The sequence below is a fragment of the Paramisgurnus dabryanus genome, chromosome 4 (assembly GCF_030506205.2).
Source record: "Paramisgurnus dabryanus chromosome 4, PD_genome_1.1, whole genome shotgun sequence".
NCBI classification, from domain to species: Eukaryota; Metazoa; Chordata; class Actinopteri; order Cypriniformes; family Cobitidae; genus Paramisgurnus; species Paramisgurnus dabryanus.
Window position 1 is genome coordinate 37089542 of NC_133340.1, and position 21948 is coordinate 37111489.

The 21948-nt window shown below is 36.6% G+C and overlaps 2 protein-coding genes across 7 annotated transcripts in view; one reads left to right on the top strand and one right to left on the bottom strand.

The window, feature by feature from the left end:
• The window catches only part of camk2d2 (calcium/calmodulin-dependent protein kinase (CaM kinase) II delta 2), a 39535-nt gene extending 37977 nt beyond the window's left edge, over nucleotides 1-1558 (bottom strand). For 3 of the 6 annotated variants that reach the window (XM_065254447.1, XM_065254444.1, XM_065254446.1), the window contains exon 1: nucleotides 1209-1558. In XM_065254447.1, coding sequence (XP_065110519.1) covers nucleotides 1209-1270 — 62 coding nt within the window. In that variant the 5' untranslated portion in view covers nucleotides 1271-1558. The remainder of the gene's footprint in view (nucleotides 1-1208) is intronic. The other 3 variants (XM_065254450.1, XM_065254449.1, XM_065254448.1) reach the window with 2 other exon arrangements.
• Nucleotides 1559-12360: 10802 nt separating this feature from the next.
• Nucleotides 12361-13346, top strand: LOC135735840 (interleukin-8-like). Its single transcript, XM_065254451.1, has 4 exons — nucleotides 12361-12570; nucleotides 12794-12920; nucleotides 13004-13084; nucleotides 13193-13346. The coding sequence occupies exons 1-4, from the start codon at nucleotides 12507-12509 to the stop codon at nucleotides 13203-13205; spliced, it is 285 nt and encodes a 94-aa protein (XP_065110523.1). The 5' UTR covers nucleotides 12361-12506; the 3' UTR covers nucleotides 13206-13346.
• Nucleotides 13347-21948: the final 8602 nt, after the last annotated feature.

Genomic DNA, 21948 nt, shown 5'->3' on the forward strand with positions numbered 1-21948 from the left:
AGTCCCCTCACCGTACAGATCCATCTACTCACCCTATCACCCTACAGCCCCTCCTGTTACCATACTCATACACTATTGCCCCCTTAACCTTAAGGTTAAAGTATGGTCCATTTTTTTAGCGTATGCAAGGGTCCGCATACATTGCATGTGATGCAATTTTTGTCATGAGAAGAACGTGCGCATATTGTACGTGCATCGTCGTATTTTTGAAACTTTGCGTACATTGTAAGTGTAGGTCACACATGCGCGTACAGAAGTATTTAGTATGTAGGCCAGAAGAGGTATTGCAATTTGTCGCAACGCACATGCGTTGAACGTTAGCGCATGTGTATGAGTCAAATGAACTATGGTTTGCAAAGCTTTGCTTTCGACTGTGGCGTATGCGTTACAAAAATGACTATACCCAGGGCTTTACCCTACAGCCCGCTCACCTTACAGACCCCTCCCTTTCCCTACAGAAACCCCTCCTCCCACCCTACAGCCCCTCCCCTCATCCTACAGACTACTCCCCTCATTCTACAGACTCTTCTCAACCTACAGACCCATTTTCTTACCCTATAGCCCCCCACCCTTACCTTACCCTTACCATCCCCTCACATTACATTTCCCTCCTCTGACCATACAGCCCCCCCCCCTCCCCACAGCCCCGTCCCCTTTGACAAACGGAACGCGAGGAATCCCCAACGCGATAATTAACAGCACGGGAATGCATGTGTCTGCGCTGTCGCATTGCCATGAGTATTTCTGTCTCCGGGGAAAAATGCCGATACCCGCCCCCTTCCCCCCAAAATGTGTTAAATTGTGACCACTTAATCTCCCAAAAATATACATTATTCCAGCTGACGTGATGGTTTGAATCTTAAACCAGCAGACCAGCAGTTTGCATACAGACAGAGCATTTTTGGGCATCATCACGGTCAAACGCGCATGTAATGGCCAAAAATCATATCTGCAAAGGCAGCTGACCAGGTTTTGAGACCCTGCAGATGCAACCAAGCGCCCGTGGCAAGGTTATTATAAGCGTAGGCTTTAATTATAGCGGAGCTGTCCAATAGAAGACGCTTCGCAATGGCATCATTTCATTGTGCGTTCAGCATGCTCGGTTAAAAAACACATACATATCGCAAGAAATGCAACATCTGCGTGTCATATTATACATCAAATGCACATGCACACAATAATAATGCACGGGAAAATACAACACTCACTTTCCGAGCTCCTCATAAAGCTGATATTCGTCCGTAAATCTGGTGCAAATGGTCAGAGCCATTGTGATGGGGAATCGCAGGATGATGCGGAGAAGCGCAGACGGTCTCCTCTCGTCCCTCCTAAACGCCGAAAGGAGAGCACTTGAAGAAATGTCCTTGTGGTCGACTAGGGTTTCTGGTCACTTGAGGTAAGATGCGCCGATCGATGTCAGATGATCAGATATGTTCACGTAAGGGTCGATCGGCAACGGGAAGAAAAAGCGCGTTCACATCCGACGGGTCCATGGGCTCATCATTATGCGCGTTGACGTTGCCATCTCTCTTTTGGACGTGTTCACATACAGCACCTCTCCCCCTTCTCCCCTCCCTTAAAAGCAATGCCCCGCCTTCTCAAAGATCATATGTGGAGTTTTAGTGAATGTTTGTAATAAATGGCACGGGATCAAATATAATAAAGTGTTTTTTTAATTGCCAGCTCAAATTATGACCAGTAACCACTTAGCAATATATGGTACATAAAAAGCTATTAAAATAATTTATTATAAAATAAAAAAACTGGTGTGAGGTAATCATGAACAGACTATGCTTAACTTTAAAGCTTTGACTAAGATCTGAGCGTTTTGCTTTAGGCTTATCGATATAATGTTTTATTTATTCCCTAAAAATTGTTAATAATATAGCCTCTAGTTTATGCATGTAAATTATATGACATCATTAATTTGAAACTTATTAGGGATATATGTTTAGAAACTGTAAAAAAAAACCATTACATTTATATTAAAAATAAAAGTCCTGGTGGTCAATAGTGTAACTTATTCATTTTCCTTATTTTCTAAAAAAAAAATTATGTTATGTATTAATACGGTATTTGAAATATAAACTTTCGGCATTATTGTTCATGTATCTCTTCTCAACAATAAAGCACGGAAAAGAAAATAATCAAAATCCAGAATAAAATTTCAAAAACAATTTTTCCAATTTGTACAAAAAACAGTGCAGACAAATGTGAAATATGTCATATCTAAAAAAAAAAATCCAACGACTGTCTAAACATATATTATGTTAAAAGGTTGTATATTGACTACAATTGATAATCTCAAAGCACATGCAGATGACGCACACATGACAGCTGGCAAGTTCTGCGCAGACCGATTGCAGTATGACGTCAAAGCAAAGCAAGAGCGATTCGAAAGCCGTTCTTCTCGCGATACTCTGATGTCAAACTAGGGTGGGTCTACGCAGCGATATGAAGTTGAACACCCCGTGCTGTTTTCATGTTATGTTATGCCCACGTGCAGAGCGCAAATATCTGTGCAGTACTGTATTTTCACCGCACGAGGTCCTTGTTGTGAAGGCAATCTTAAAACGTTTCAAACAGCTTGCTGAAAAATCATTTATGAATTGTTTTCAGTATCTTTTTTCACGTCAATCATTTATGAATTGTTTTCAGTATCTTTTTTCACGTCAATCATTTATGAATTGTTTTCAGTATCTTTTTTCACGTCTTAGGAGACCAATTCTCCCCTCAATAGGCCTACACTTGCACTCCTCACAGTCTTGCTCACATTTTAATTTCTCTCAGAAACAGGTCTCTTTAAATGTATCTTTATTCACCCTAGCACTTTCCTAGTCCAGGCACTTGAACAAGCAAAATACGATACCGTATTGTGTACTGTATTTGGCAGATGCTATTTTTTACGGTCTATGGGCAGATGCTGCCGTTTATCCAAAGGTACAGTTAGGCGCGGAGTTTGCACCCCCAGACCAGAGCCATGATTTTGTCTGAGCTATGAATGAAATAGAAATGAGCATTCATTATTTATTTGTCTAATCTTAATACTTTAATGGGTAGACCGAGTAACGTGAGGTTACTAAATAGTTTTAACTTGAGTAACTAAATAGTTTAAATTCATTCAAAACACTCTCTCTCTAATCTCAAAGTATTGCAGTACACTTTGTCTGCCGGTAGGCGTTCCCAAAAGCACAAATGCGAAACCACCTTTTACATGTGGTAAAGATGTGTGTTTCCGGGGATTAAACTAACCTTAAAATTTTCTCAAGTATTATTATTTTCTTATGAAAGCACCTACTCAATAATTATAATTAAATGTATTAGCATCCCGAGCTCGTTTCTTGCAGTACTGAATCTTCACCACAAGATGGCATCATTGTTAAACCCATAAAGACCAGTTTATGGAGCATTCACATATTGTGTGTTCTTCAATCTCACTTACAGACCTTACAGACAGGTATTTGCTCATATTTTATTCACACTACCACCATTCCTCATTCCTGTAGTAGACCAAACCAAAATACACATTTGGCAAATCGATAAGAGAACATTCCCACCTTTCTAAAGTTATAGCAAAACAAATATGGTTGCAATGTGGCCCATATCTGTTCAGCCATGCCATATCTGATAGCTGAAATGTGGCCCATTATTGACATAAGCAGTCTTTTACAGTTTCACTTCTTCATGTTTCGGGGAAAAATAAAGGGAAATTGGTGGTCAGTGTCATCATACAACAACAATGTTAGTTATTATTACTCCTTTAAATAAAAAAGAACCAAATCTGACAATATATTACCCAATCAAACATTTTATGCTTCAAAAAATATAATACAGAGGAATTGCATTTTTGGACATAAGCAATTTTTCAAAGTTGCACTTCTTCATGTTTCGGGGAAAATAAAAGGAAACTGGTGGCCAGTGTCATCACAACAATGTTAGTCATTATTACTCCTTTAAATTAAAAAAGGACCATATATTACCGTATATCACCCAAACAAACATTACATGCTTTAACAAATATAATACAAAGGAACTGCATTTTTTGACATAAGCAATTTTCAGAGTTTCACTTCTTCATGTTTCGGGGAAAATAAAGGGAAACTGGTGGCCAGTGGCATCATATAACAACAATGTTAGTCATTATTACTTCTTTAAATCGAAAAAAGGACCATACATGACCGTATATCTAACCATATATTGAACATTTCATGCTTCAACAAATATATGTATAAAAATAAAAAAAAGGTTGTAATGTTAAAATCCATTTAAAGTCTTATTTTATAAATCCATTGAGTGAGAATGTGCCAAATATGAATACAGTCTTTGAGAAACAGACCTCTGTCAGATAAACTTCTAAACCACATTTCCAGACACGCAGTGTCCCTGCTTTACTGGAAAACTCCCATTTCCTAAAAATGGTATGGATAGGGCCAAGCAAGCACATTCTTTATATTCTCTAATGTTTGATTTTTTATTAAAGTACAGTTTTTGACACGTGTAAGACCTTTGGCATTAAGCAAAACATTAAAGCAATTCATTTTTATCTACAATAGTATTTCATGTCTCACATTTATTGGAAGTCATTCCCATCATTCCTGTCTGGTTCTGGCAGATGTGTATATGAGGGTAAACAATACTTCCTTTTACTTGCACCATTGCCCTATATTACTGTAAAGATACAGTATTGGTGATAACTCAGATACCTTTGTACGTTATATGTGTAGCGCACTGCTGACTCAAAACAAGTGCAGTATGATCCAGTTTTGTTTTAAGCAAAGTTCCCTGGAAGCATGGGATGGAACTGATGGGAATATTTATCTTATCTCTCTGCATTGTTTTAATAAAAAATCGGAAACGTGTAAGGCAGTGCTTACAAACATCCAACACTGTCACAACATTCATTATCTTGTTATGTTTTATTCCTCTAATCTGTTGCTCTAGATTTGTAGCCTTGCTGTGAAGTCATTTCATGTCATGTCATTCGAGACATTATCATTAACCCTCATAAGCCCCTATTTTCCTGTATACGTTAGAGTTCCCTGGGGATAAAAATGACCCCAGAAATTAAAAGGGTGATTACAAAAAATATATACATTTTTAATGATACAAATAATATATAATTTTTTCTTTACGTCCCATCTATACAATAATGCTGTGTTTTGGGAGATATGAAGTACTTTTATACCCGTTTACCACTTAATTCCTCAACTACATCATTAGCTCTCCTGAAAAATATCAAATGTTTATGAAAAATTCACCTAAATTATGATCTAAATTTGATTTAAACTGTTTTTAGATATTGATCTAGATGGTATGTGTTGAATTCAGCCATTTGGTGTTTAGAAAAAAAAACAGTTTTATGGTTACAGTTTAGGAAATTAATCATTTTGACCAGCAGATGCCCTTAGAGACCCATTCATTTCACTGGATGTGGCCAATTGCTCAACATCAATAGTTTAGTGAAACATTTTGTGAATTTATGTTTATATAAATTTATATTTATATACATCTTTGTTTTGCATCTGTGGTTGTTTTCTGCCAAATTCTGTAAAAAATGCTCTCTGTGGCAGTCATACCTTTGTGTGTTTGTGTGTGTCTGTTTGTGTGTGTGTGTGTGATTGAGCATGTCTTTTCTATATTGCATTTGTGCTCTAGTACTAGGCCTACCTTTCTGTGTCAAAATTTTTAGATTTATTCTGGATGCATTGGTTTTATTTGATGAATAACAAGAAAAAAATGGTGTTTTTTGCATTTCCCATTCATTTCAATTGGGGTAATTTTTGCCCCCAAAGGGCCTCTTTTGGTGAATTTTTTTTACACCTCTTTAGAAAGACCGAATCAAGCCCAGTTTTTTTTATATGAGTCTTGACAGATAATCTGGAAAGTCACAAAATCTTATTCCACTGAGATGAAGGGAACCATATTTTTTAACTAAATAAAAGTGGCTTGGGGGTAAGATTGACCCCAAGGGACTTATTAGGGTTAAGTCTGCCATTCCCACAGTGGCATGACTTTATTTCCTTTAATGTATTTCAATTATATTACGTTAGAAACATAAATCTTTACATAACAACCGTAAACTTACTACGGAGCCCCTAAGGGGACATTGAGCAAAAATTAAATAAAGTTTAGTTTCGCATGCGCACGTGAAAGCGTAAGTTTCACGTGTGCACGCGAAACTAAACTTTGAAAAAAAATTCTGCACATGAAGGCTTTGCATGAGCACATGAAAGTTTCACGTGAGCACATGAAACTAAAAACTTAGATTTTTTTACTCCAATGTGATCTTAGGGGCTCGGTAGCTTTCATACTTCCTTATTACAAAATCATTTAATGCCTATAATCGCCTATAATACCATTTAATTGCTGTTGCAATGTTTTTGTACTTAAGAAATTGATTGAGAAATAACGTCAATGTGGTTTATCCGGAAAAACCAAAGCTCCCTGACCTACACTGTAGCCTAGATGTTTATGGGTTTTGGCTAGAGGGGATACAGCGAAGGCCAAATCTTACGAGCTGTTGGGTTAAGGATTAGGATAGGCCGTACTTAAGAAACTGATTGAGAAATAACGTCAATGTGGTTTATCCGGAAAAACCAAAGCTCCCTGACCTACACTGTAGCTTAGATGTTTATGGGTTTTGGCTAGAGGGGATACAGCGACGGCCAAATCTTACGAGCTGTTGGGTTAAGGATTAGGATAGGCCGTACTTAAGAAATTGATTGAGAAATAACGTCAATGTGGTTCATCTGGAAAAACCAAATCTACCTGACTTACACTGTAGCTTTGATGTTTATGGGTTTTGGCTAGAGGGGATACAGCGACAGCCAAATCTTACTAGCTTTTGGGTTAAGGATTAGGATACAGCTATGGCCTAAATCCAATGAAATGTTGGGTTTAGGGTTAGGTTTCATGGGAGGATTAGGATGAAAACATCACTCATCCCGCAACACTGTATCCCTTAACTGTCCAGACACGGTGGTGCAGTTGACGTATCACAACTACGGATCAATTGGGACTTTTTGCTGTGTACTGATGTAATGGCATTTATCCTTCCTAATAAAGTTGAAATTTATTTTGTTTGATAATTTAATCATGCTGTCTGAAATTTCCAATGAAAAGGCAGGGTAGGCCTACTGTTAATGGCTTTTGATATGCTCTCCATCTTGGAGGGTAAAACCCTGTTAAAAATTGTTATGTCCTTATAGCCACACATTCAGTATTTTTACCTTTATAAATATTTCTAAGAATGTTTTCTTTTTGCCTTATTTCAGTATTTATGGTCACTGTGATGCCCAAATATTTGAAAGTGAAAGTGTGACATGCTTGTCAAACCCATACTCGAAATGTGACCTCTGCATTTAACCCATCCCAGTGAGTAATGAACACATGCACCACACACACACACACACACACACACACATTCTGGTTTCCATGTTTTGCGGGGACATTCCATAGACGTAATGCATTTTATACTGCACAAACTGCATATTTTATTCCCTTCCCCTAACCCCAACCATCACAGAAAACTTTCTGCTACTTCCGATTTTCAAGAAACATCATTCTGTTTGATTAATAATAAGCTTGTTTTCTCATGGGGACATCAAAATGTCCCCACAAGGTCACAAATTTACTGGTATTCCTATCTTTGTGGGGTCCCTTAAATTATAAGAGACAGTAGATCAGCAACCAATATAAATAATAAATGCGAGCTGTTGCAGCCTCGTCTAATGCCCTTATAGTGCCATGCTCCAGAGATACACAGCTGTTGATATCATTGTAAAGTATAAGGCTAATTAAATTTGTGAATTTCTGTACAAAATCAAAATAATTTAAAGTTTCTAAAAGAAGGTCTGCTGTTGGATTCACATACAGATTTAAGTATCTTTTCAGGTCTTAGGTCAAAGCCCTCACAGACAGATCTTTGTTAACACTTTTCATTCATCTCAGTGACTCAGTGATGTCATCCAATTTATCTTCACCTAACCCACACTCCTTAGTGGTTAATCCAAAAGCTAATATGTATCTGACTCACACTGTCTGAATGTTTACCTTTTTTACTGGGCATTTCCCATTTCCTTCTACAGAATGAGGCCTCACGTGCACATTATTTGACTTTTCTAACAACGCTTTGTTGCTTTTGTTCCTCTAGAGGAGGGCATTCCCCGTCCTGGAAGGCCACTGTTCTGCAAAGTTTACACGTGACAAATCTAATCACAGGCTGCATGATTACTTGTAAATGACATTCAGGTGTGTTTGATTAGGGTTGGAGCAAAACTTTGCAGGACAGTGGCCCTCCAGGACCAAGAATGCCCACCCTTGCCAAAGGAACACCTACAATAGGTTTACTTTAATTTTTCACTATTAAATTCTAATCTAATCATGATATATAGTTAAAATTGGAAAGGTCAGACTCTAGAATAAGTATTTTAACAGTTTTACAAAATAATTTATGCAGGAACAGTATTCGAATATTTATGTGTGCTTACATTTTTCAAAGTGCTGCTAACTCTCACTCGTTCCACCAGTAGAAAATTAAAGTTTATTTCAATATTTTGCTAATGAATTCTAATGAAACCTGACTAAACAGTGTAGTTGTTTTGCAAAAAGAATGAGGTTACAACAGTGCCGTAGCCACAGGTGTGCCAGGGTGTGCCGGTGCCACCCAAAGTGGCAGCTGGCACACCTAAAAATGGATGCCGAATATTTTTTATAGTCTCAATAAAAAAAGTTTACTAAACTTGTGCTATTGTTTTTTTCTTTAGAATATATATATATATGTTTAAAATCAACAATTTCACGCATAAGTTAAATATTTTAACTGACCCGTTTGTGCATGGCGACGCATCATGATTGTCACGTGACACACCGCAGCCACAATAACTAACATTCTATTTGTTTTAATTTTTTATTAACAATATTCTCTAACTTGCTTACCAACTATCTTATATTTCGATTCTTCGTTTAAAAACCTATATAAATTATCTTGATCTATAACAAGATGAGCGCTGCAGTTCACATAAAGTCCTGTCAACCGGATTTACAGCACCTGAATTCCCCAGTTTCTCCCAAAATACATGAAAGTAAGTGTCTGTTGAACTGGGAAAAGAATAAAGTGTCGTAATTTGACAATAAATGTGGCACACACAGATTTTCAGATGCACACCCAGAGTCTCTTTTCTGGCTACGCTACTGGGTGACAGTAATTTCAAAAATTGTACTTATCCATAGCAGCTGGGCCCATTTGTTATTACATATGTCCTATTTTAAACATGAAAACATTTTTAAAACTTATATATTAATGGAAGAAAGTCGTTTTCACATTTCAAAGCCATTTGTTGATATAAATTATAGTCATTTTGTTAAATGTTACTGACCCTATAAAAATGCATATTCATTATAATGTATTTATAAAATAATATACTATTATAAATCTTTAAAAATCTTGACAAAGTATATATTATTGGAAAGTTGTAATAATGTAGTTTTTATATTTTAAAACCTTTCTGCTCTAATAGTATTGCAGTGACAGTAATGTAACAATTTGTGACAAGAATATGCAGCAAACCATTGACACCTAGTGGTCGTTGTTGGTAAATCGATGTGATTTTATCTTGAAATTTGGATCTAAACTATTTGAGAGATAGTGTTAATAAACACTATAAGTTTTTGCCTTTATTTGATTGACTTTAGAAAAGAGCAGTGCACTGCATTTTTTATATTGCTAGGCAACCACCGACGGCAGCTGTCCTGTCAATCAAATATTAAAGCGTGAGCGCTAAACTTTGGTTTGCAGTTAACTGTCATATTTACAGAAACTTTAAAAAGGGGACACTTGCTCTTGATTGAGGGTGAGAGGTGCTCAAACACTAAGGATTGGACTGTTAAATTCACAGCTGATATGTATTATTTAATAGAGTTTTGTACTTAACAAAGTTCCTTGGAAAGCTAGTTCTAATGGAAAGTTCTTCACATTGTTTTATTTACAAGTATGGACTTCAGCCACTTAGATGCTTGTCCAAACATTTAGCCTTTTTCAATGGATTGATGTTTGTGGTTTGGCACGAGGCTACATTTTTTCTGCTTTTCTTTTGAAGATGTTGTAACATGGTCCTTTTCAGAAAAGTGTGATCTCAGACCCTTTCAATTTCTCATCTTCATAAGAACTCAGACCCCACTTTCTCTGCAGCAGTTGATTTGGATACATGACAAAAACCCTACACGAAGCAGACATGGACCTCATTGCTTTCACTTGTCAAAAAGAAATCGAATCACAAAGGACCCAAACTGAACTGTACTTAGACCACCTCCAGATGTGTAAATTAGTCATTTATCATAATCGATTAATTAATAAATTAGTCATTAGTGGCAGACCTACTTCGGACATGTCCCTATCAAAATTCAGGGAACACTGAATTGTCCCTAGCAATAAACTCAAACAAACAATTGATCTTTATTTATAAATATAACAACTGATGTCAGTCTGTTTCTTGTGTTTTTACTTATTACTTATTTTATTTAACATGAATTTTTTTAGGAATCATTTAAATGAGATTAAAACTCTTTTCTCAATCGCATTCTGTAAAAATAGCGCTATTTGTGGTACACAAACGGTTAAAGGCAGGGTATCTGATTTGATCCAGAAACATTTTTAGTTATACTGGTTAAAAGTCTCCTCACATCCTGATACTGATAACTGCGGGAGGCAAAGGGTTTGAAAGGTTCATGTTTCTTTTGGTATATTGTATTTAGATGGATTCAGATATTCTGCGTATGAAATTTGTGTTCCTTTTACGAATTAGCGTTAAATACTACTACGCTTACACAACCGAAAACGTGCTTTAACTAATTCCGATTTAAAACAGTTGTTTATGTTCATTATTTGGTAATGTTATTCACTTTGTTCTGCAAAGTTGTGGATGTAGGGTCTGTGCATGTTCATGTGTTTTGGAGGAGGCGGGGCTTTGGAGGGTGATATCGTGATTTCAGTGCTAGTAGGCTACCGTTAGCATTTTCAATATCAGATACCCTGCCTTTAACATATCTCATTCTCTGCAAACAGTCCCGCCTTTCTAAAGCACATCGCTAATATGATTGGCTTTGTCTTTATTCGCTAAACGTGTTATGTAGGCTGCATTCGCGCTAGTAAAAAGCGACAAAGCTCAGCCTGAACATGACCAACATGATCTCACAAAGTTCCGTGGCAAAGTCACAGAATTTTTTGCTAATTTTTCTGTGGCATTCTCATGGATCTCCACATATTTCGACTTTCTTTTCCGTGGCATTCTCACGGATTGGTTACTCAACTGTTTTGTCCTATTTTTTTACCATTGTCGCTTCGGTTTAGGATTAGATTTACATAAAATGACATCCTTACCCAAACCCAACTCTAACCCCAAAGCCAAGCGACAATTGATTAAAGTTTAGAAAATATAAAAGAATACATCAGAAAAAATAGTATAAACAAATACTTAAAGTGACATACTGACGCAAACACCAACTCTAACCCTAAACCAAAGCGACAATGGTTTGAAAATAGGAAAAAGCAGTTGAGGAACCAATCCGTGAAAATGCCACGGAAAAGAAATATGCGGAGATCCGTAAGAATGCCACGGAAAAATGAGCAAAAAATTCCATGACATCCCACGGACGCAATATGCATGATTACGCAAGGCAGGCTACCGGTAAGTGAGTGAGGAAGAAAGCATTCTTATATTACTGTTTTTCTGAATTGCTAAAGCACATTTTTTAAACCATCACTCATTTTCTCAAAACCTTAAACACAAATACACAGAACCCCTGACTTCTTTCTGCTTATAGAAAAATACAATTATTGTATAACAACACACTTGATTCTCTTTTACTGTAATCACAAGTTTAGTTCAGTGAATATAGTGAATCCTTTATTACAGCAAGTAATAGTACGTTTTCAATATAACTGTATGCAGCACTTGCATTTTGTAAAAAGTCAGCAATCTAACTGCAAAATGTTGCCCTTTGCATCGTGTCCTGCTCTTCCTCATACTCTTTATCTGCCTCTCAGACTGTTTCCAATCCATACCATTGTTAAAAAATGCCATTAGAAAAAAGTGTGAACAATTTTGAATTGTTAACAACTGTGTTTTAATTATGATCCACTTTGGCCTGCATGTGTTTAGCATTTATTTAACAAGTGCATTGCAGTGTGAAATGCGTGTTTTAGTGAGAAGTTTGTGTTTAGTTTTCAAATAAAATTGCATGTTTTGACAAATTTAGGTCACTATAATTATTGTTCACATCAGCACGAACTTTCCCAGATTGTTATATTGCACAATTCCTTTTGACTCATATCCAGGACTAGGCTTTAAAAGAGCTGGAAGTTCCAATCTCAAAATAATTCAACATCCAGACACATCACTGATTCAGCTGGACGGCTTTCAAAGTTCACCCTCATTTGCACAACAGAAGAATTGGAAAGACTTTTTGAACTTTCTGCATCTAGTATATCTGAACCTTGCTTAAGAAAGATGAACTGCAAAATCTTTGTCGTCTCCATTGTTGTGTTTGTAGCATGTCTGGCCATTGGGGAAGGTAAGCATGCCGCCAACATTGCTTTTGATGAACAAATGCAATTATTATAATTGATACATAAATAGACATACATAAAACACAAGATTGCATAAGATTATCTTCTGATATTGCAACAAATGCATATTAGTTTTAAAAAGGGCAATCCACCTTTAAATAATATCTAAATAAATTACTTTATGTGCAATGAAGCTACTTAAATATTAATGGCTGTGATTTTTTTAAGGAAAGAGCCTTGAGGGAGTAGATCACAAATGTCGCTGCATTACAACGGAGAGTCGACGCATGGGCAAACTCATAGAGAAGATTGAACTCTTTCCACCCAACTCCCACTGCAAAAACATAGAGATCATGTGAGTGTTCATAAAAATAGATGCACAATTGCAGAACTTAAATATGAAGTTATAAATTAATGTTTTTTTTATTCCTAACACAGTGCCACCCTGAAAGAAACTAACCAGGTGATCTGTCTGGACCCAGCTGCCCCTTGGATTAAGAAAATATTCATCAAGGACAAGTAAGTGAAAATAAACTCTCATCATATACGTATTTGATGTTAATCTTATTTTCCATGTAACCATGAATCTTCATCTTTCAATCTTTTAATCTGTTTCTTTGTTTGCAGAAAATCACCATGAATGTGTCGACCATCAGCGCACCAGGGTTGCTTTTTAAGTACAAGTGGTCTTGAATGAGTATACAGTTATAATTCATGGTTTCTTCACCTGGAAATGCATCTCTGTGTTTAAAGTATATGCAATAAAATATCACAAACATCATTTGTGTATTTTCCTTTTCATTTCAAAAAGAGCAAGTTATAACAACACTTGGTTGTTGTGGTTCTCAAATCGAATGCACACTAATGTGTGTTCATGGGGCTTTCTGTTCAAAGGTGTGAAAATACTGTAGTTCCTGTAGTAGATCAACTGCTTTTAACGTTACTGTTATTAAACTAAATTACCATAAAGTATTACATTGTTGTATGCCAGTAATGTCTGTCTGACCTGTATTAAACTGGCCTGGTGGTAATGAGATGAATTTCAACATCCTTTAAACCGGAAAGTAGATTTTATCTGCGTTTGCAACTAGCTCACGGAGCATTGCCCTGCATAGCATACAATGCTGCACTTGAGGTTACAATGATACAAGCTGCGTCTTAACATGACTAAACTTGCCACAGATCACGTGACATCGCATGACCACATAAATGAAAAACACCATTCTGTTGCACCCTGAGTATTTCCCCATTATGTGCTATTGATCACATTGCACTTTGGAGATTTTAGAGAATTTCACAGCCTTTCGTTTCAAACGCTGTAATGTGTTATTGTTATGAGGTCAACTTATAGAGATTATATATAGGTCTAATAGAGATAGCAGTAGTCGCATATCTTTCATTCATCTATGTATAAGTAATCATTGAATAAATGATTACCAGATGCCACTGTTACGTTATGTGTTTTTCATACTCCAGCCAATTGCATCACACGTTGTAATAACCTGAATAACAGACATGCTTGAGTTACTGTTTCACTATGAATGCTACACTGAAAGGGTCCTGTTTTAACATGTTACTGTTTTTCATATGACATTTTCTTTCCTTATTTCCTCTTCTTCACTTTCTTGAAGCTGTCGCTGCTACTATTCATAAAATCCCTGTGGTTGCTATCAAATTTAGTGGGCCATTTATCTTCATTCGGTGGGCTATTCATCAGGTGTCATATTCCAGTCACCTCTCATTAGATTAAAGTCTGTTGGATAAAATGTTTTGAGATGTTATAAAGTGTGTGTAACATCTTTTTTATTTTTTTATAGCAATAAGTCTATAACCATACAAGTTAGTTAGTATAAAAAAACATCAATTTTGAAGACCACCATCAGCCACCAGTGACCCTGGCTATTTGACCTGTGTGTGATTTATAGACGTTTCAGCAGTAACATAAACAAGCGGCTTTCGTGAAAAACATGTAACTTCTGGTAAACTCCACTAAGATTAAATAACAACAAAATTCTTTTAAAAGTAGTTTATTTATATAACAAGCAAAATAAACAACATGTAGATGACCTAGGAAACCAAAACATTTGTTATTTTTGACAAGGTATTTGTTTAAGAGTTCAGTTTCAGCAACTACAGTAGTCAGCCCATTAAACTAGGGCTGTCACTACAACCCTGTATCCCGAAATGATGTACCTATATGCACGTATGGACCAGCGTGAGCATGTCACGCTTTTCTGTTTGTGTCACTGTCACGTATTGGTTACTCAACTTTTTTGTCCTATTCTCAAACCATTGTCGCTTCGGTTGAGGGTTAGATTTGGTGCTTGCGTTAGTATGTTTATACTATTTTTTTTAAAGATACAAGACTTTAAAACTTTAACCAATTGTCGCCTGACGTTGGGGTTAGAGTTGGGTTTGGGTAGGGATGTCTTTTTATGTAAATCTAACCCTAAACCGAAGCGACAATGATAAGAAATTAGGACAAAAAAGTTGAGTAACCAATACGTGATGGTGACACAAACAGAAAAGCGTGACATGCTCACACACAAACGCGGCAAAGTGGGACATTGTCACGCTGGTCCATACGTGCCTATATGTATGTCATTTCGTGATACTGGGTTTGGTCACAAATGACTATTTTTATAACGACTAATCTATCGACTAATTTAGCGATTAATCGATTATTCTAAACGAATAATTTACCATAAAAAAGTCAACAAACATTTACTCAAACATTCCTAAATCCTAATGTTTTTTAAACGTGGCATTTTCTTTTTATATTGTGTATAAATACTATTTATTAAATGTATATTTGTATTTGTAATGTATTGTTATTCATTATGTCATTTATGCCATCACACAATGAAATGACCTTAAAACGGTGGGCAAAAGAGAGAACGATGTCAAATTTACTGTGCCTTCCATAGACGCTGTATAACCTTGGCATTAGTATTTTTTGGGTAAACAAGACCCAGAAACAATGCTGTAAGGGGCGTGCCGTAGTGAGGACGCGTGTGTCATAGCAACCAGAAGTTATGATACATTAACCCTGAACATAAACAAACGAAGGCACAGATCAATCGAAACGATCAATCAATTCCAGTCCTCGCGACCCTTTTCTTTAAAAAGAACAGCAGATTTTAAAAGTTCTGTCTAAAAGAATGAGTTAATTCCCAAAATAAAACTTACGGTAAGCTTTGCCTTTGTGGCAGCTCATCATCCTAAAAAGCCCCATATGTTTTCTCTTCAGATGTTTGGCATTGAGCTGGTCATGCTGTGATATGCTAACAAAACCTTACCGAGTTTACAAGCCAGCCTTTTATTGCCAGCTAATCTAAAGTACTCCCATATTTTAGACCCATTTGGCCTTTAAAAACTTTTGCAAACTAAATTGTTTGACATTGCACTCGACCGCGGTTTATCCATCATCTCTGAAAATGGCGGACTGAGCCATTTTATAGCTGGAAACAGGGACGGATTGGTAATCTGTGCGTTCTGGAAAAGTCCATTCAACGGAGGGTCGTCAATCGGCCGTCGGCAATAAAAAGTCTATGAACAGCCAACAGCAGGGGCACTAATACGATCAATTATTTGATGCTACGTGTAAAAAAAACGAGGAAGAAGAGTCGGCAGCTACTAGCTGTGATTGTTCCACGGATTCTTGGAATTCGCGAGCCTGAATTCGCAAGCCTGAGCATCCACAACCTGGTCATGATAAGGGACAGACAGAGCTAACTTCACATCACTTTATTATATATATAAATATAAATAAAACTTGCGTAAAAATTAACGTAATGCGCAACTACTGTTAGAGAGAGACGTGATGTGAGTGTGTGCAAAGTGTAAACTCTTGTCAAACTGTATTATCTACAACTGTCATCTAACCAAAATCACACACACACACACCAAAGCAAAAAATATTTATCCAACCCCATTTAAAACTGTGGGTGGACATTCATCGTATTGCATTGGTTTTTATGTCTTTCATTGACTTTATTATATAAGAGAGGTTGTAGTGAGCACACATTTTCTGCTACAATGAAGACTAAGATATTGAATTAAACGGGAAAATATCAGGCATGCATTGCTACCACTATAAACGTGCTAATATACAAGAAAGGGGGCTAAATAATTGACCAAATTTTAGTTTAACCAAAAAAATCCTGTCTGTCTTCCACCAAAGTGCAGTTTTTCATTATCTTTCATATTTGTGTTTAATATTGTGGAATTGGCAAAGACCTGGTGGTTGTTTGTGAAAGCTTTACAGACAAAATTAATATAGGGCTATAGCCATTTTCATTATTTCACAGACTTATTATCATAGTATCAGGACATCCTTGTGTCTGTTGCGCACGGCTAGGGGCGAATGGCCGGATGATGGTTGGGAGAAAGTCCGGGCTGTTTTTTAGCCCCAGTCCATCCCTGACTGGAAAGCTATAAAAACAAACTGCAACACCAACAGATTTATTGGTCCCATGACTAAACAATATTCAATCACCCCATTGGTAAGACCAGAACTTGGCATTCTCTGGTTTTTACCCTTTACAAAATAAAAACAGTGCCTTTCGCTTGACCAAATCTTTTAGACTGAAGCAAATGAGACTGAACATTGCTGAAGATATAAAGCCTATCTGAAAAGAAAAAAAAACAGTAAGAACTTAGTTCAAAGCTTATTTAAGCTGGTTTGCAAATACAAAGAAAAGTCACATGACTTCTTAAAACCAAGGGGCAACCTTCCGGTCTCTATCGAGAAGCCTGCATGGAAGTGACTTAAACTGCAATTCATTGCCACTGCTGTCACTACCGTCAACCAGACACCTCAGCGGTACTCACATCCCGTACGAAAGCGTCCCGCCAACTAAAAAAGCTGTTCACAAACCAACCTATGGGTGACTTCACGGACACTACGTCCATATTTTTTACAGTCTATTCTTAAAACACTACTTTTGTCATCTAGTGAAAGTACCGTAGGTCAAATCTTTCCTTCCTTTAATCAATTCAACAGCCCTACTGCACGTATCTATGTCCAAGGTATTAAGCACACTTTTCATCCCAACAAGCCTGTTCAATCGGCGGCTACAGTTTTTCCTTGCCTCTTTGTCCTTTAGCGGTAGCATCTCGGTGAGGCGGTGCCTTTTTCTATGCTTGTATCGACAGCATAACTCCTCCTTGATAAGTCTCCAGAGAAATAATTGGTGCAGTGGTTTTCGAGCCTCCCGGACGGCAGGTTGCGACTGTGGTGCCCTTGAGCAAGGAACCTTAACCCCGGGGCGCTGGGATAGCTGCCCACTGCTCCAGGTGTGTTCACGACTTGAAGTGCGTGTGTTCACTACTCACTGGGATGGGTAAATGCAGAGGTCACATTTCAAGTACGCATTGCATATTTGACAGGAATGTCACTTTCATAAGACGACTACGTGTCTGTTCATGTTGTCTTCTTTTTGGCCGTGCATAATGTCGATGTTGTATCTCTCCTGTTCCCAGATTCTCAAGCTCTTTGTTATGTTTACACAGAAATTCACTTTTCCAGCATGTTTATTTTCCCTTACATTCCTTATTCTTTGTCATTGAATTGCATGGCTTTAGTTAGGCTAGTGATGATCATGCTGCTAAACTGTAAAAAAAAGATGCTGCAAGTTTAATCAAATTGGTTGTGCAAGTCAACTGAACCTAATATTTTAAGGCTTTGACTAGTTGACATAACTTATACTTATGATTTCAACTTGTTTATAAGTACAACAAAAACTATTATTTTTTTACAGTTTTTTTCCAAACTTTAAATGACTTCCAGGCCAAGTTGAAAACGTCACCTTCCTTTGATGTGATTTTTCTCTTCTTCCCGGATGGAAACTTGCACAATCAGTCTTTTCTTTAACTGATTGTGTTAACCTCCATCACGTAGTCATTGTCACCAGGTTACGCTTACATTGTAAGTCTGTAAGTCTGACTGGTTTGATCATACTTTGTTGCACTTTTTCAGATATTTGGAGTGTCCTTCACAAACTATCTCTGATGCCAGTGAATTTTCAACACGCCATCTTGCCTCGAAGTCGATGGGTACAACTGATGGACACTTTGCTTGATTCTCTACTCAGATTGTTTGTGTGGCAACAGTGCCACCTTAAGGGGAACACAAGATCATGCATTGGTGGAACAGTGGCTTGATACCCTTAACCCTTCTTTCATTTGGAGCTCTGGAGGTTAAACCCTATGCAGGGATTTGGGCATAAGGATGAGTTCTTCAGAACTGACTGCAGGAATAGGATGCGTCTTATTTGTTGTAAAGGCCATAAAGGTCACAGCCTTCTCAAGACTCTCATTGTTCACTCCTGTCACAGACTAATGTCTTTAAGGAGTAACTAAATCCTAAACCAACTTTTTTAGTTAATGATCTGTAAGAATGGGGCTTTATTATTGCTGTTCATTGGTTTAAGTAACTTTTGTTGACATTTGGGTATAAAGTGTTTCAGTGCGACAATATATGGTTTAAAAACGTTAGAGTGCTGCCCTCTTCAGGTTGAATGGTGGCTACTGCAGTTGAATTTTCCTATTGGATTTTGCGGTACTACGTGACGTAAGCGGTACGACGTGACGTAAGCAGGTTGAGGCTCATCACGCGCTTATTACGATTAGGGCTGTCATGATTATGAAATTTGGCTGACAGGTAATTGACTAATAAATTGTGATGGTTATGACGATTTATTATCTATTTTATTGCCTTGACATTTAATTCTCATACTTTTTACTCATTTTTTTGTTTGTTCATGAAATAATTTTCACACATTGTTGTGATTATTTAAATGAAATATTGTTTTACCTGGCAGTAAATATGAATACACATAACACATATTTAAAAGTAATTATTTATTGAAGATATTTTTCAAAAACTAAAAGTGTCTGAAAAATAACAATGCAATAAAAATAAACTGACTATACCAGGTCAAATTAGCACTGGACCAATTGTCGATAAAGGATGCAAAAAAAAATTACTAACAGATCCTTGAGAATAGCATCCCTCCCTAAATTTGGAATTGCTGGTTTTGGATTTATTTATTTTTTAAAGTTTTGCAGCATTTCTTTAAATGCTGTGTTTTCCACTGTATTGAATGGCTTTGCAATGTATCGCGTATACTGTCAGTTAAGGAGCGCCATGAGATACGGTCTCGTATGCAGGTGATGCAGCTCCCCCTTGTGTTTTTTTAAAGAGATGTGCAATCATTGCGGTGATCTGAAATCATTGCGATGAGGTCAAACAATTGCGATGAGATGATTATTTAATCATTGTGACAGCCCTAGTTACGATCTCACCACACCCTTGGTACGAGCTCAGTACATCCCCATTGCCAATGGGTGGAGTCAGGCATTGACCAGGGTTAGTTAATCTTTAAATTCAACCTCATTTATCCAACAACCTTTTATCATTCCTGCACTCGAATAACCAAAATATAATATACATTCAAAAGACAATTTTGTCTAAAGAGACTTACGGGGCATTCCAGGTGTACATTAACAACAACCTTTGTGTAGCAAGCTTGTTGCTCTATCATAAACTGAGTAACAGGAACATATAGAGGATGTTATCTTCAATGTTGTCACAGAGAAATTGCAAAATTTTTTGACACAACAATTTTATAAGTTTTCACATATTTGTTTTAGTGAATCGGAAACAGAGAAATTGCTAAATTTTTTACGTAATTGTTTTTGTGAAACGGAAAATAAGGGACTTGGTTATCTTACAGTGAATGTTATTACCGGTAAATGATTACATTATTATTATTACATAAACTCTTAATCTTTCTCTCAGGCTAGTTGTGATAGTTACATATGCTATGTCCTTGTGGACAAAATGTATGGCTTACTATATAATCCTAAAGCTAATGTGTGTCTGACTCACACTGTTTAAAATGTTTATCTTTAATCTGGGAATTTCCCATTTCCTACTAAAGATAAGGCCAAACATACACATTCTTTACTTATCTAACAAAGCTCGTCTATTTAAGAAAAAGGATGTATTAGAGAAGGTTTTCACTTAGAAATTTGCATTTACAGTACTTCCTTTTCACTGCATCATTGCCATGTTTCGAAATTAACGTACCGTATTCTCTGATGTTGTCTCCGATTACTTTCTTAAGTAAGTGATCTGTTATGCTCACATCTGACAAGTATGGTTTAATAATGTTTTGTATTAAGCAAAGTTCCCTGGAAGCCCGGTTCTGATGGGAAGTTCTTTATAGACCGTTTAGTATGAACTTCAGCCAGATGCTTGTCCAAACATTTTACAATACTGTGAAAATGTTCACAATAGGTGGATATTTGTGGTTTGGTATCAGCTTACTTTTTTCAGTTTTTCTTTTGTATGTTTGTAGGTGCCAAACAATTCATGAGGAACAAATGTGCAAGCACCTGGATCTGAAATTGCCAACTTTCATACTATATACATAAAAGGCGAAGCTTAATCAGTATACTATATATATATATATATATATATATATATATATATATATATATATATATATATATATATATATATATATATATATATATATATATATATATATATATATATATATATATTTATATAATAAATACTATGTCCGAAACTTTATAGGCAAAACGATATGAAATACCCAGATGGTTTGCTACTTCTAATGATTTCTCAGAATGCATAAAATGGCCACTTTTAATGATGTCTGAGGAGCTGCCAAATTTAAAACGTTTATACATTTAAAAAGACTGTAGGCCTTGTGGCTTGTTTCAAGTGTAAGTGGTTATGTACAGTAATTAGAAATACATCTGAGTTGTGGTTAATTTGTACTTGTGTAACAACCCTTGCGTAAATTATGTTGACAGTTGTTGCTGATCTGTCAAAGGTTGGGACATACAGGTTACACGATCTAGGTACACTGCAAAAAAAATCTGTAGAAATTACAGTATTATTGGGTACTACTGTCAACTAGCTGCCAGTAACTTACTGTAGATTTAACATGTATGTTATTTACTGGCAACAGTTTGTTCAAAGTTAAATGAACATGAAACATTTTCAGTCTTTATCTTCTACAGTAAGTTACTGGCAACCAGCTGCATAATTACAGCAAATTTTTTACAGTGAAAGAAAATGAAAATTAGGTGCTAGTGAGACATGCAAAATGTGTTGGGGTACCTATTATAAACCTGCAGTAAAAAAGATAAACTGGTAAACCTTGTTTTACAGTTTCTATTACATAATTATAGAAAAAAACGGTAAATTATGCATATTACATTAATATGAACTAAAATAGGGGTGGGGATGGCGCAGTGGATAAGACACACGCTTTTGGTGTGAGAGACCCGGGTTCGAATCCACTGTGACACACCATTGTGTCCATGAGCAAGACACTTAACCC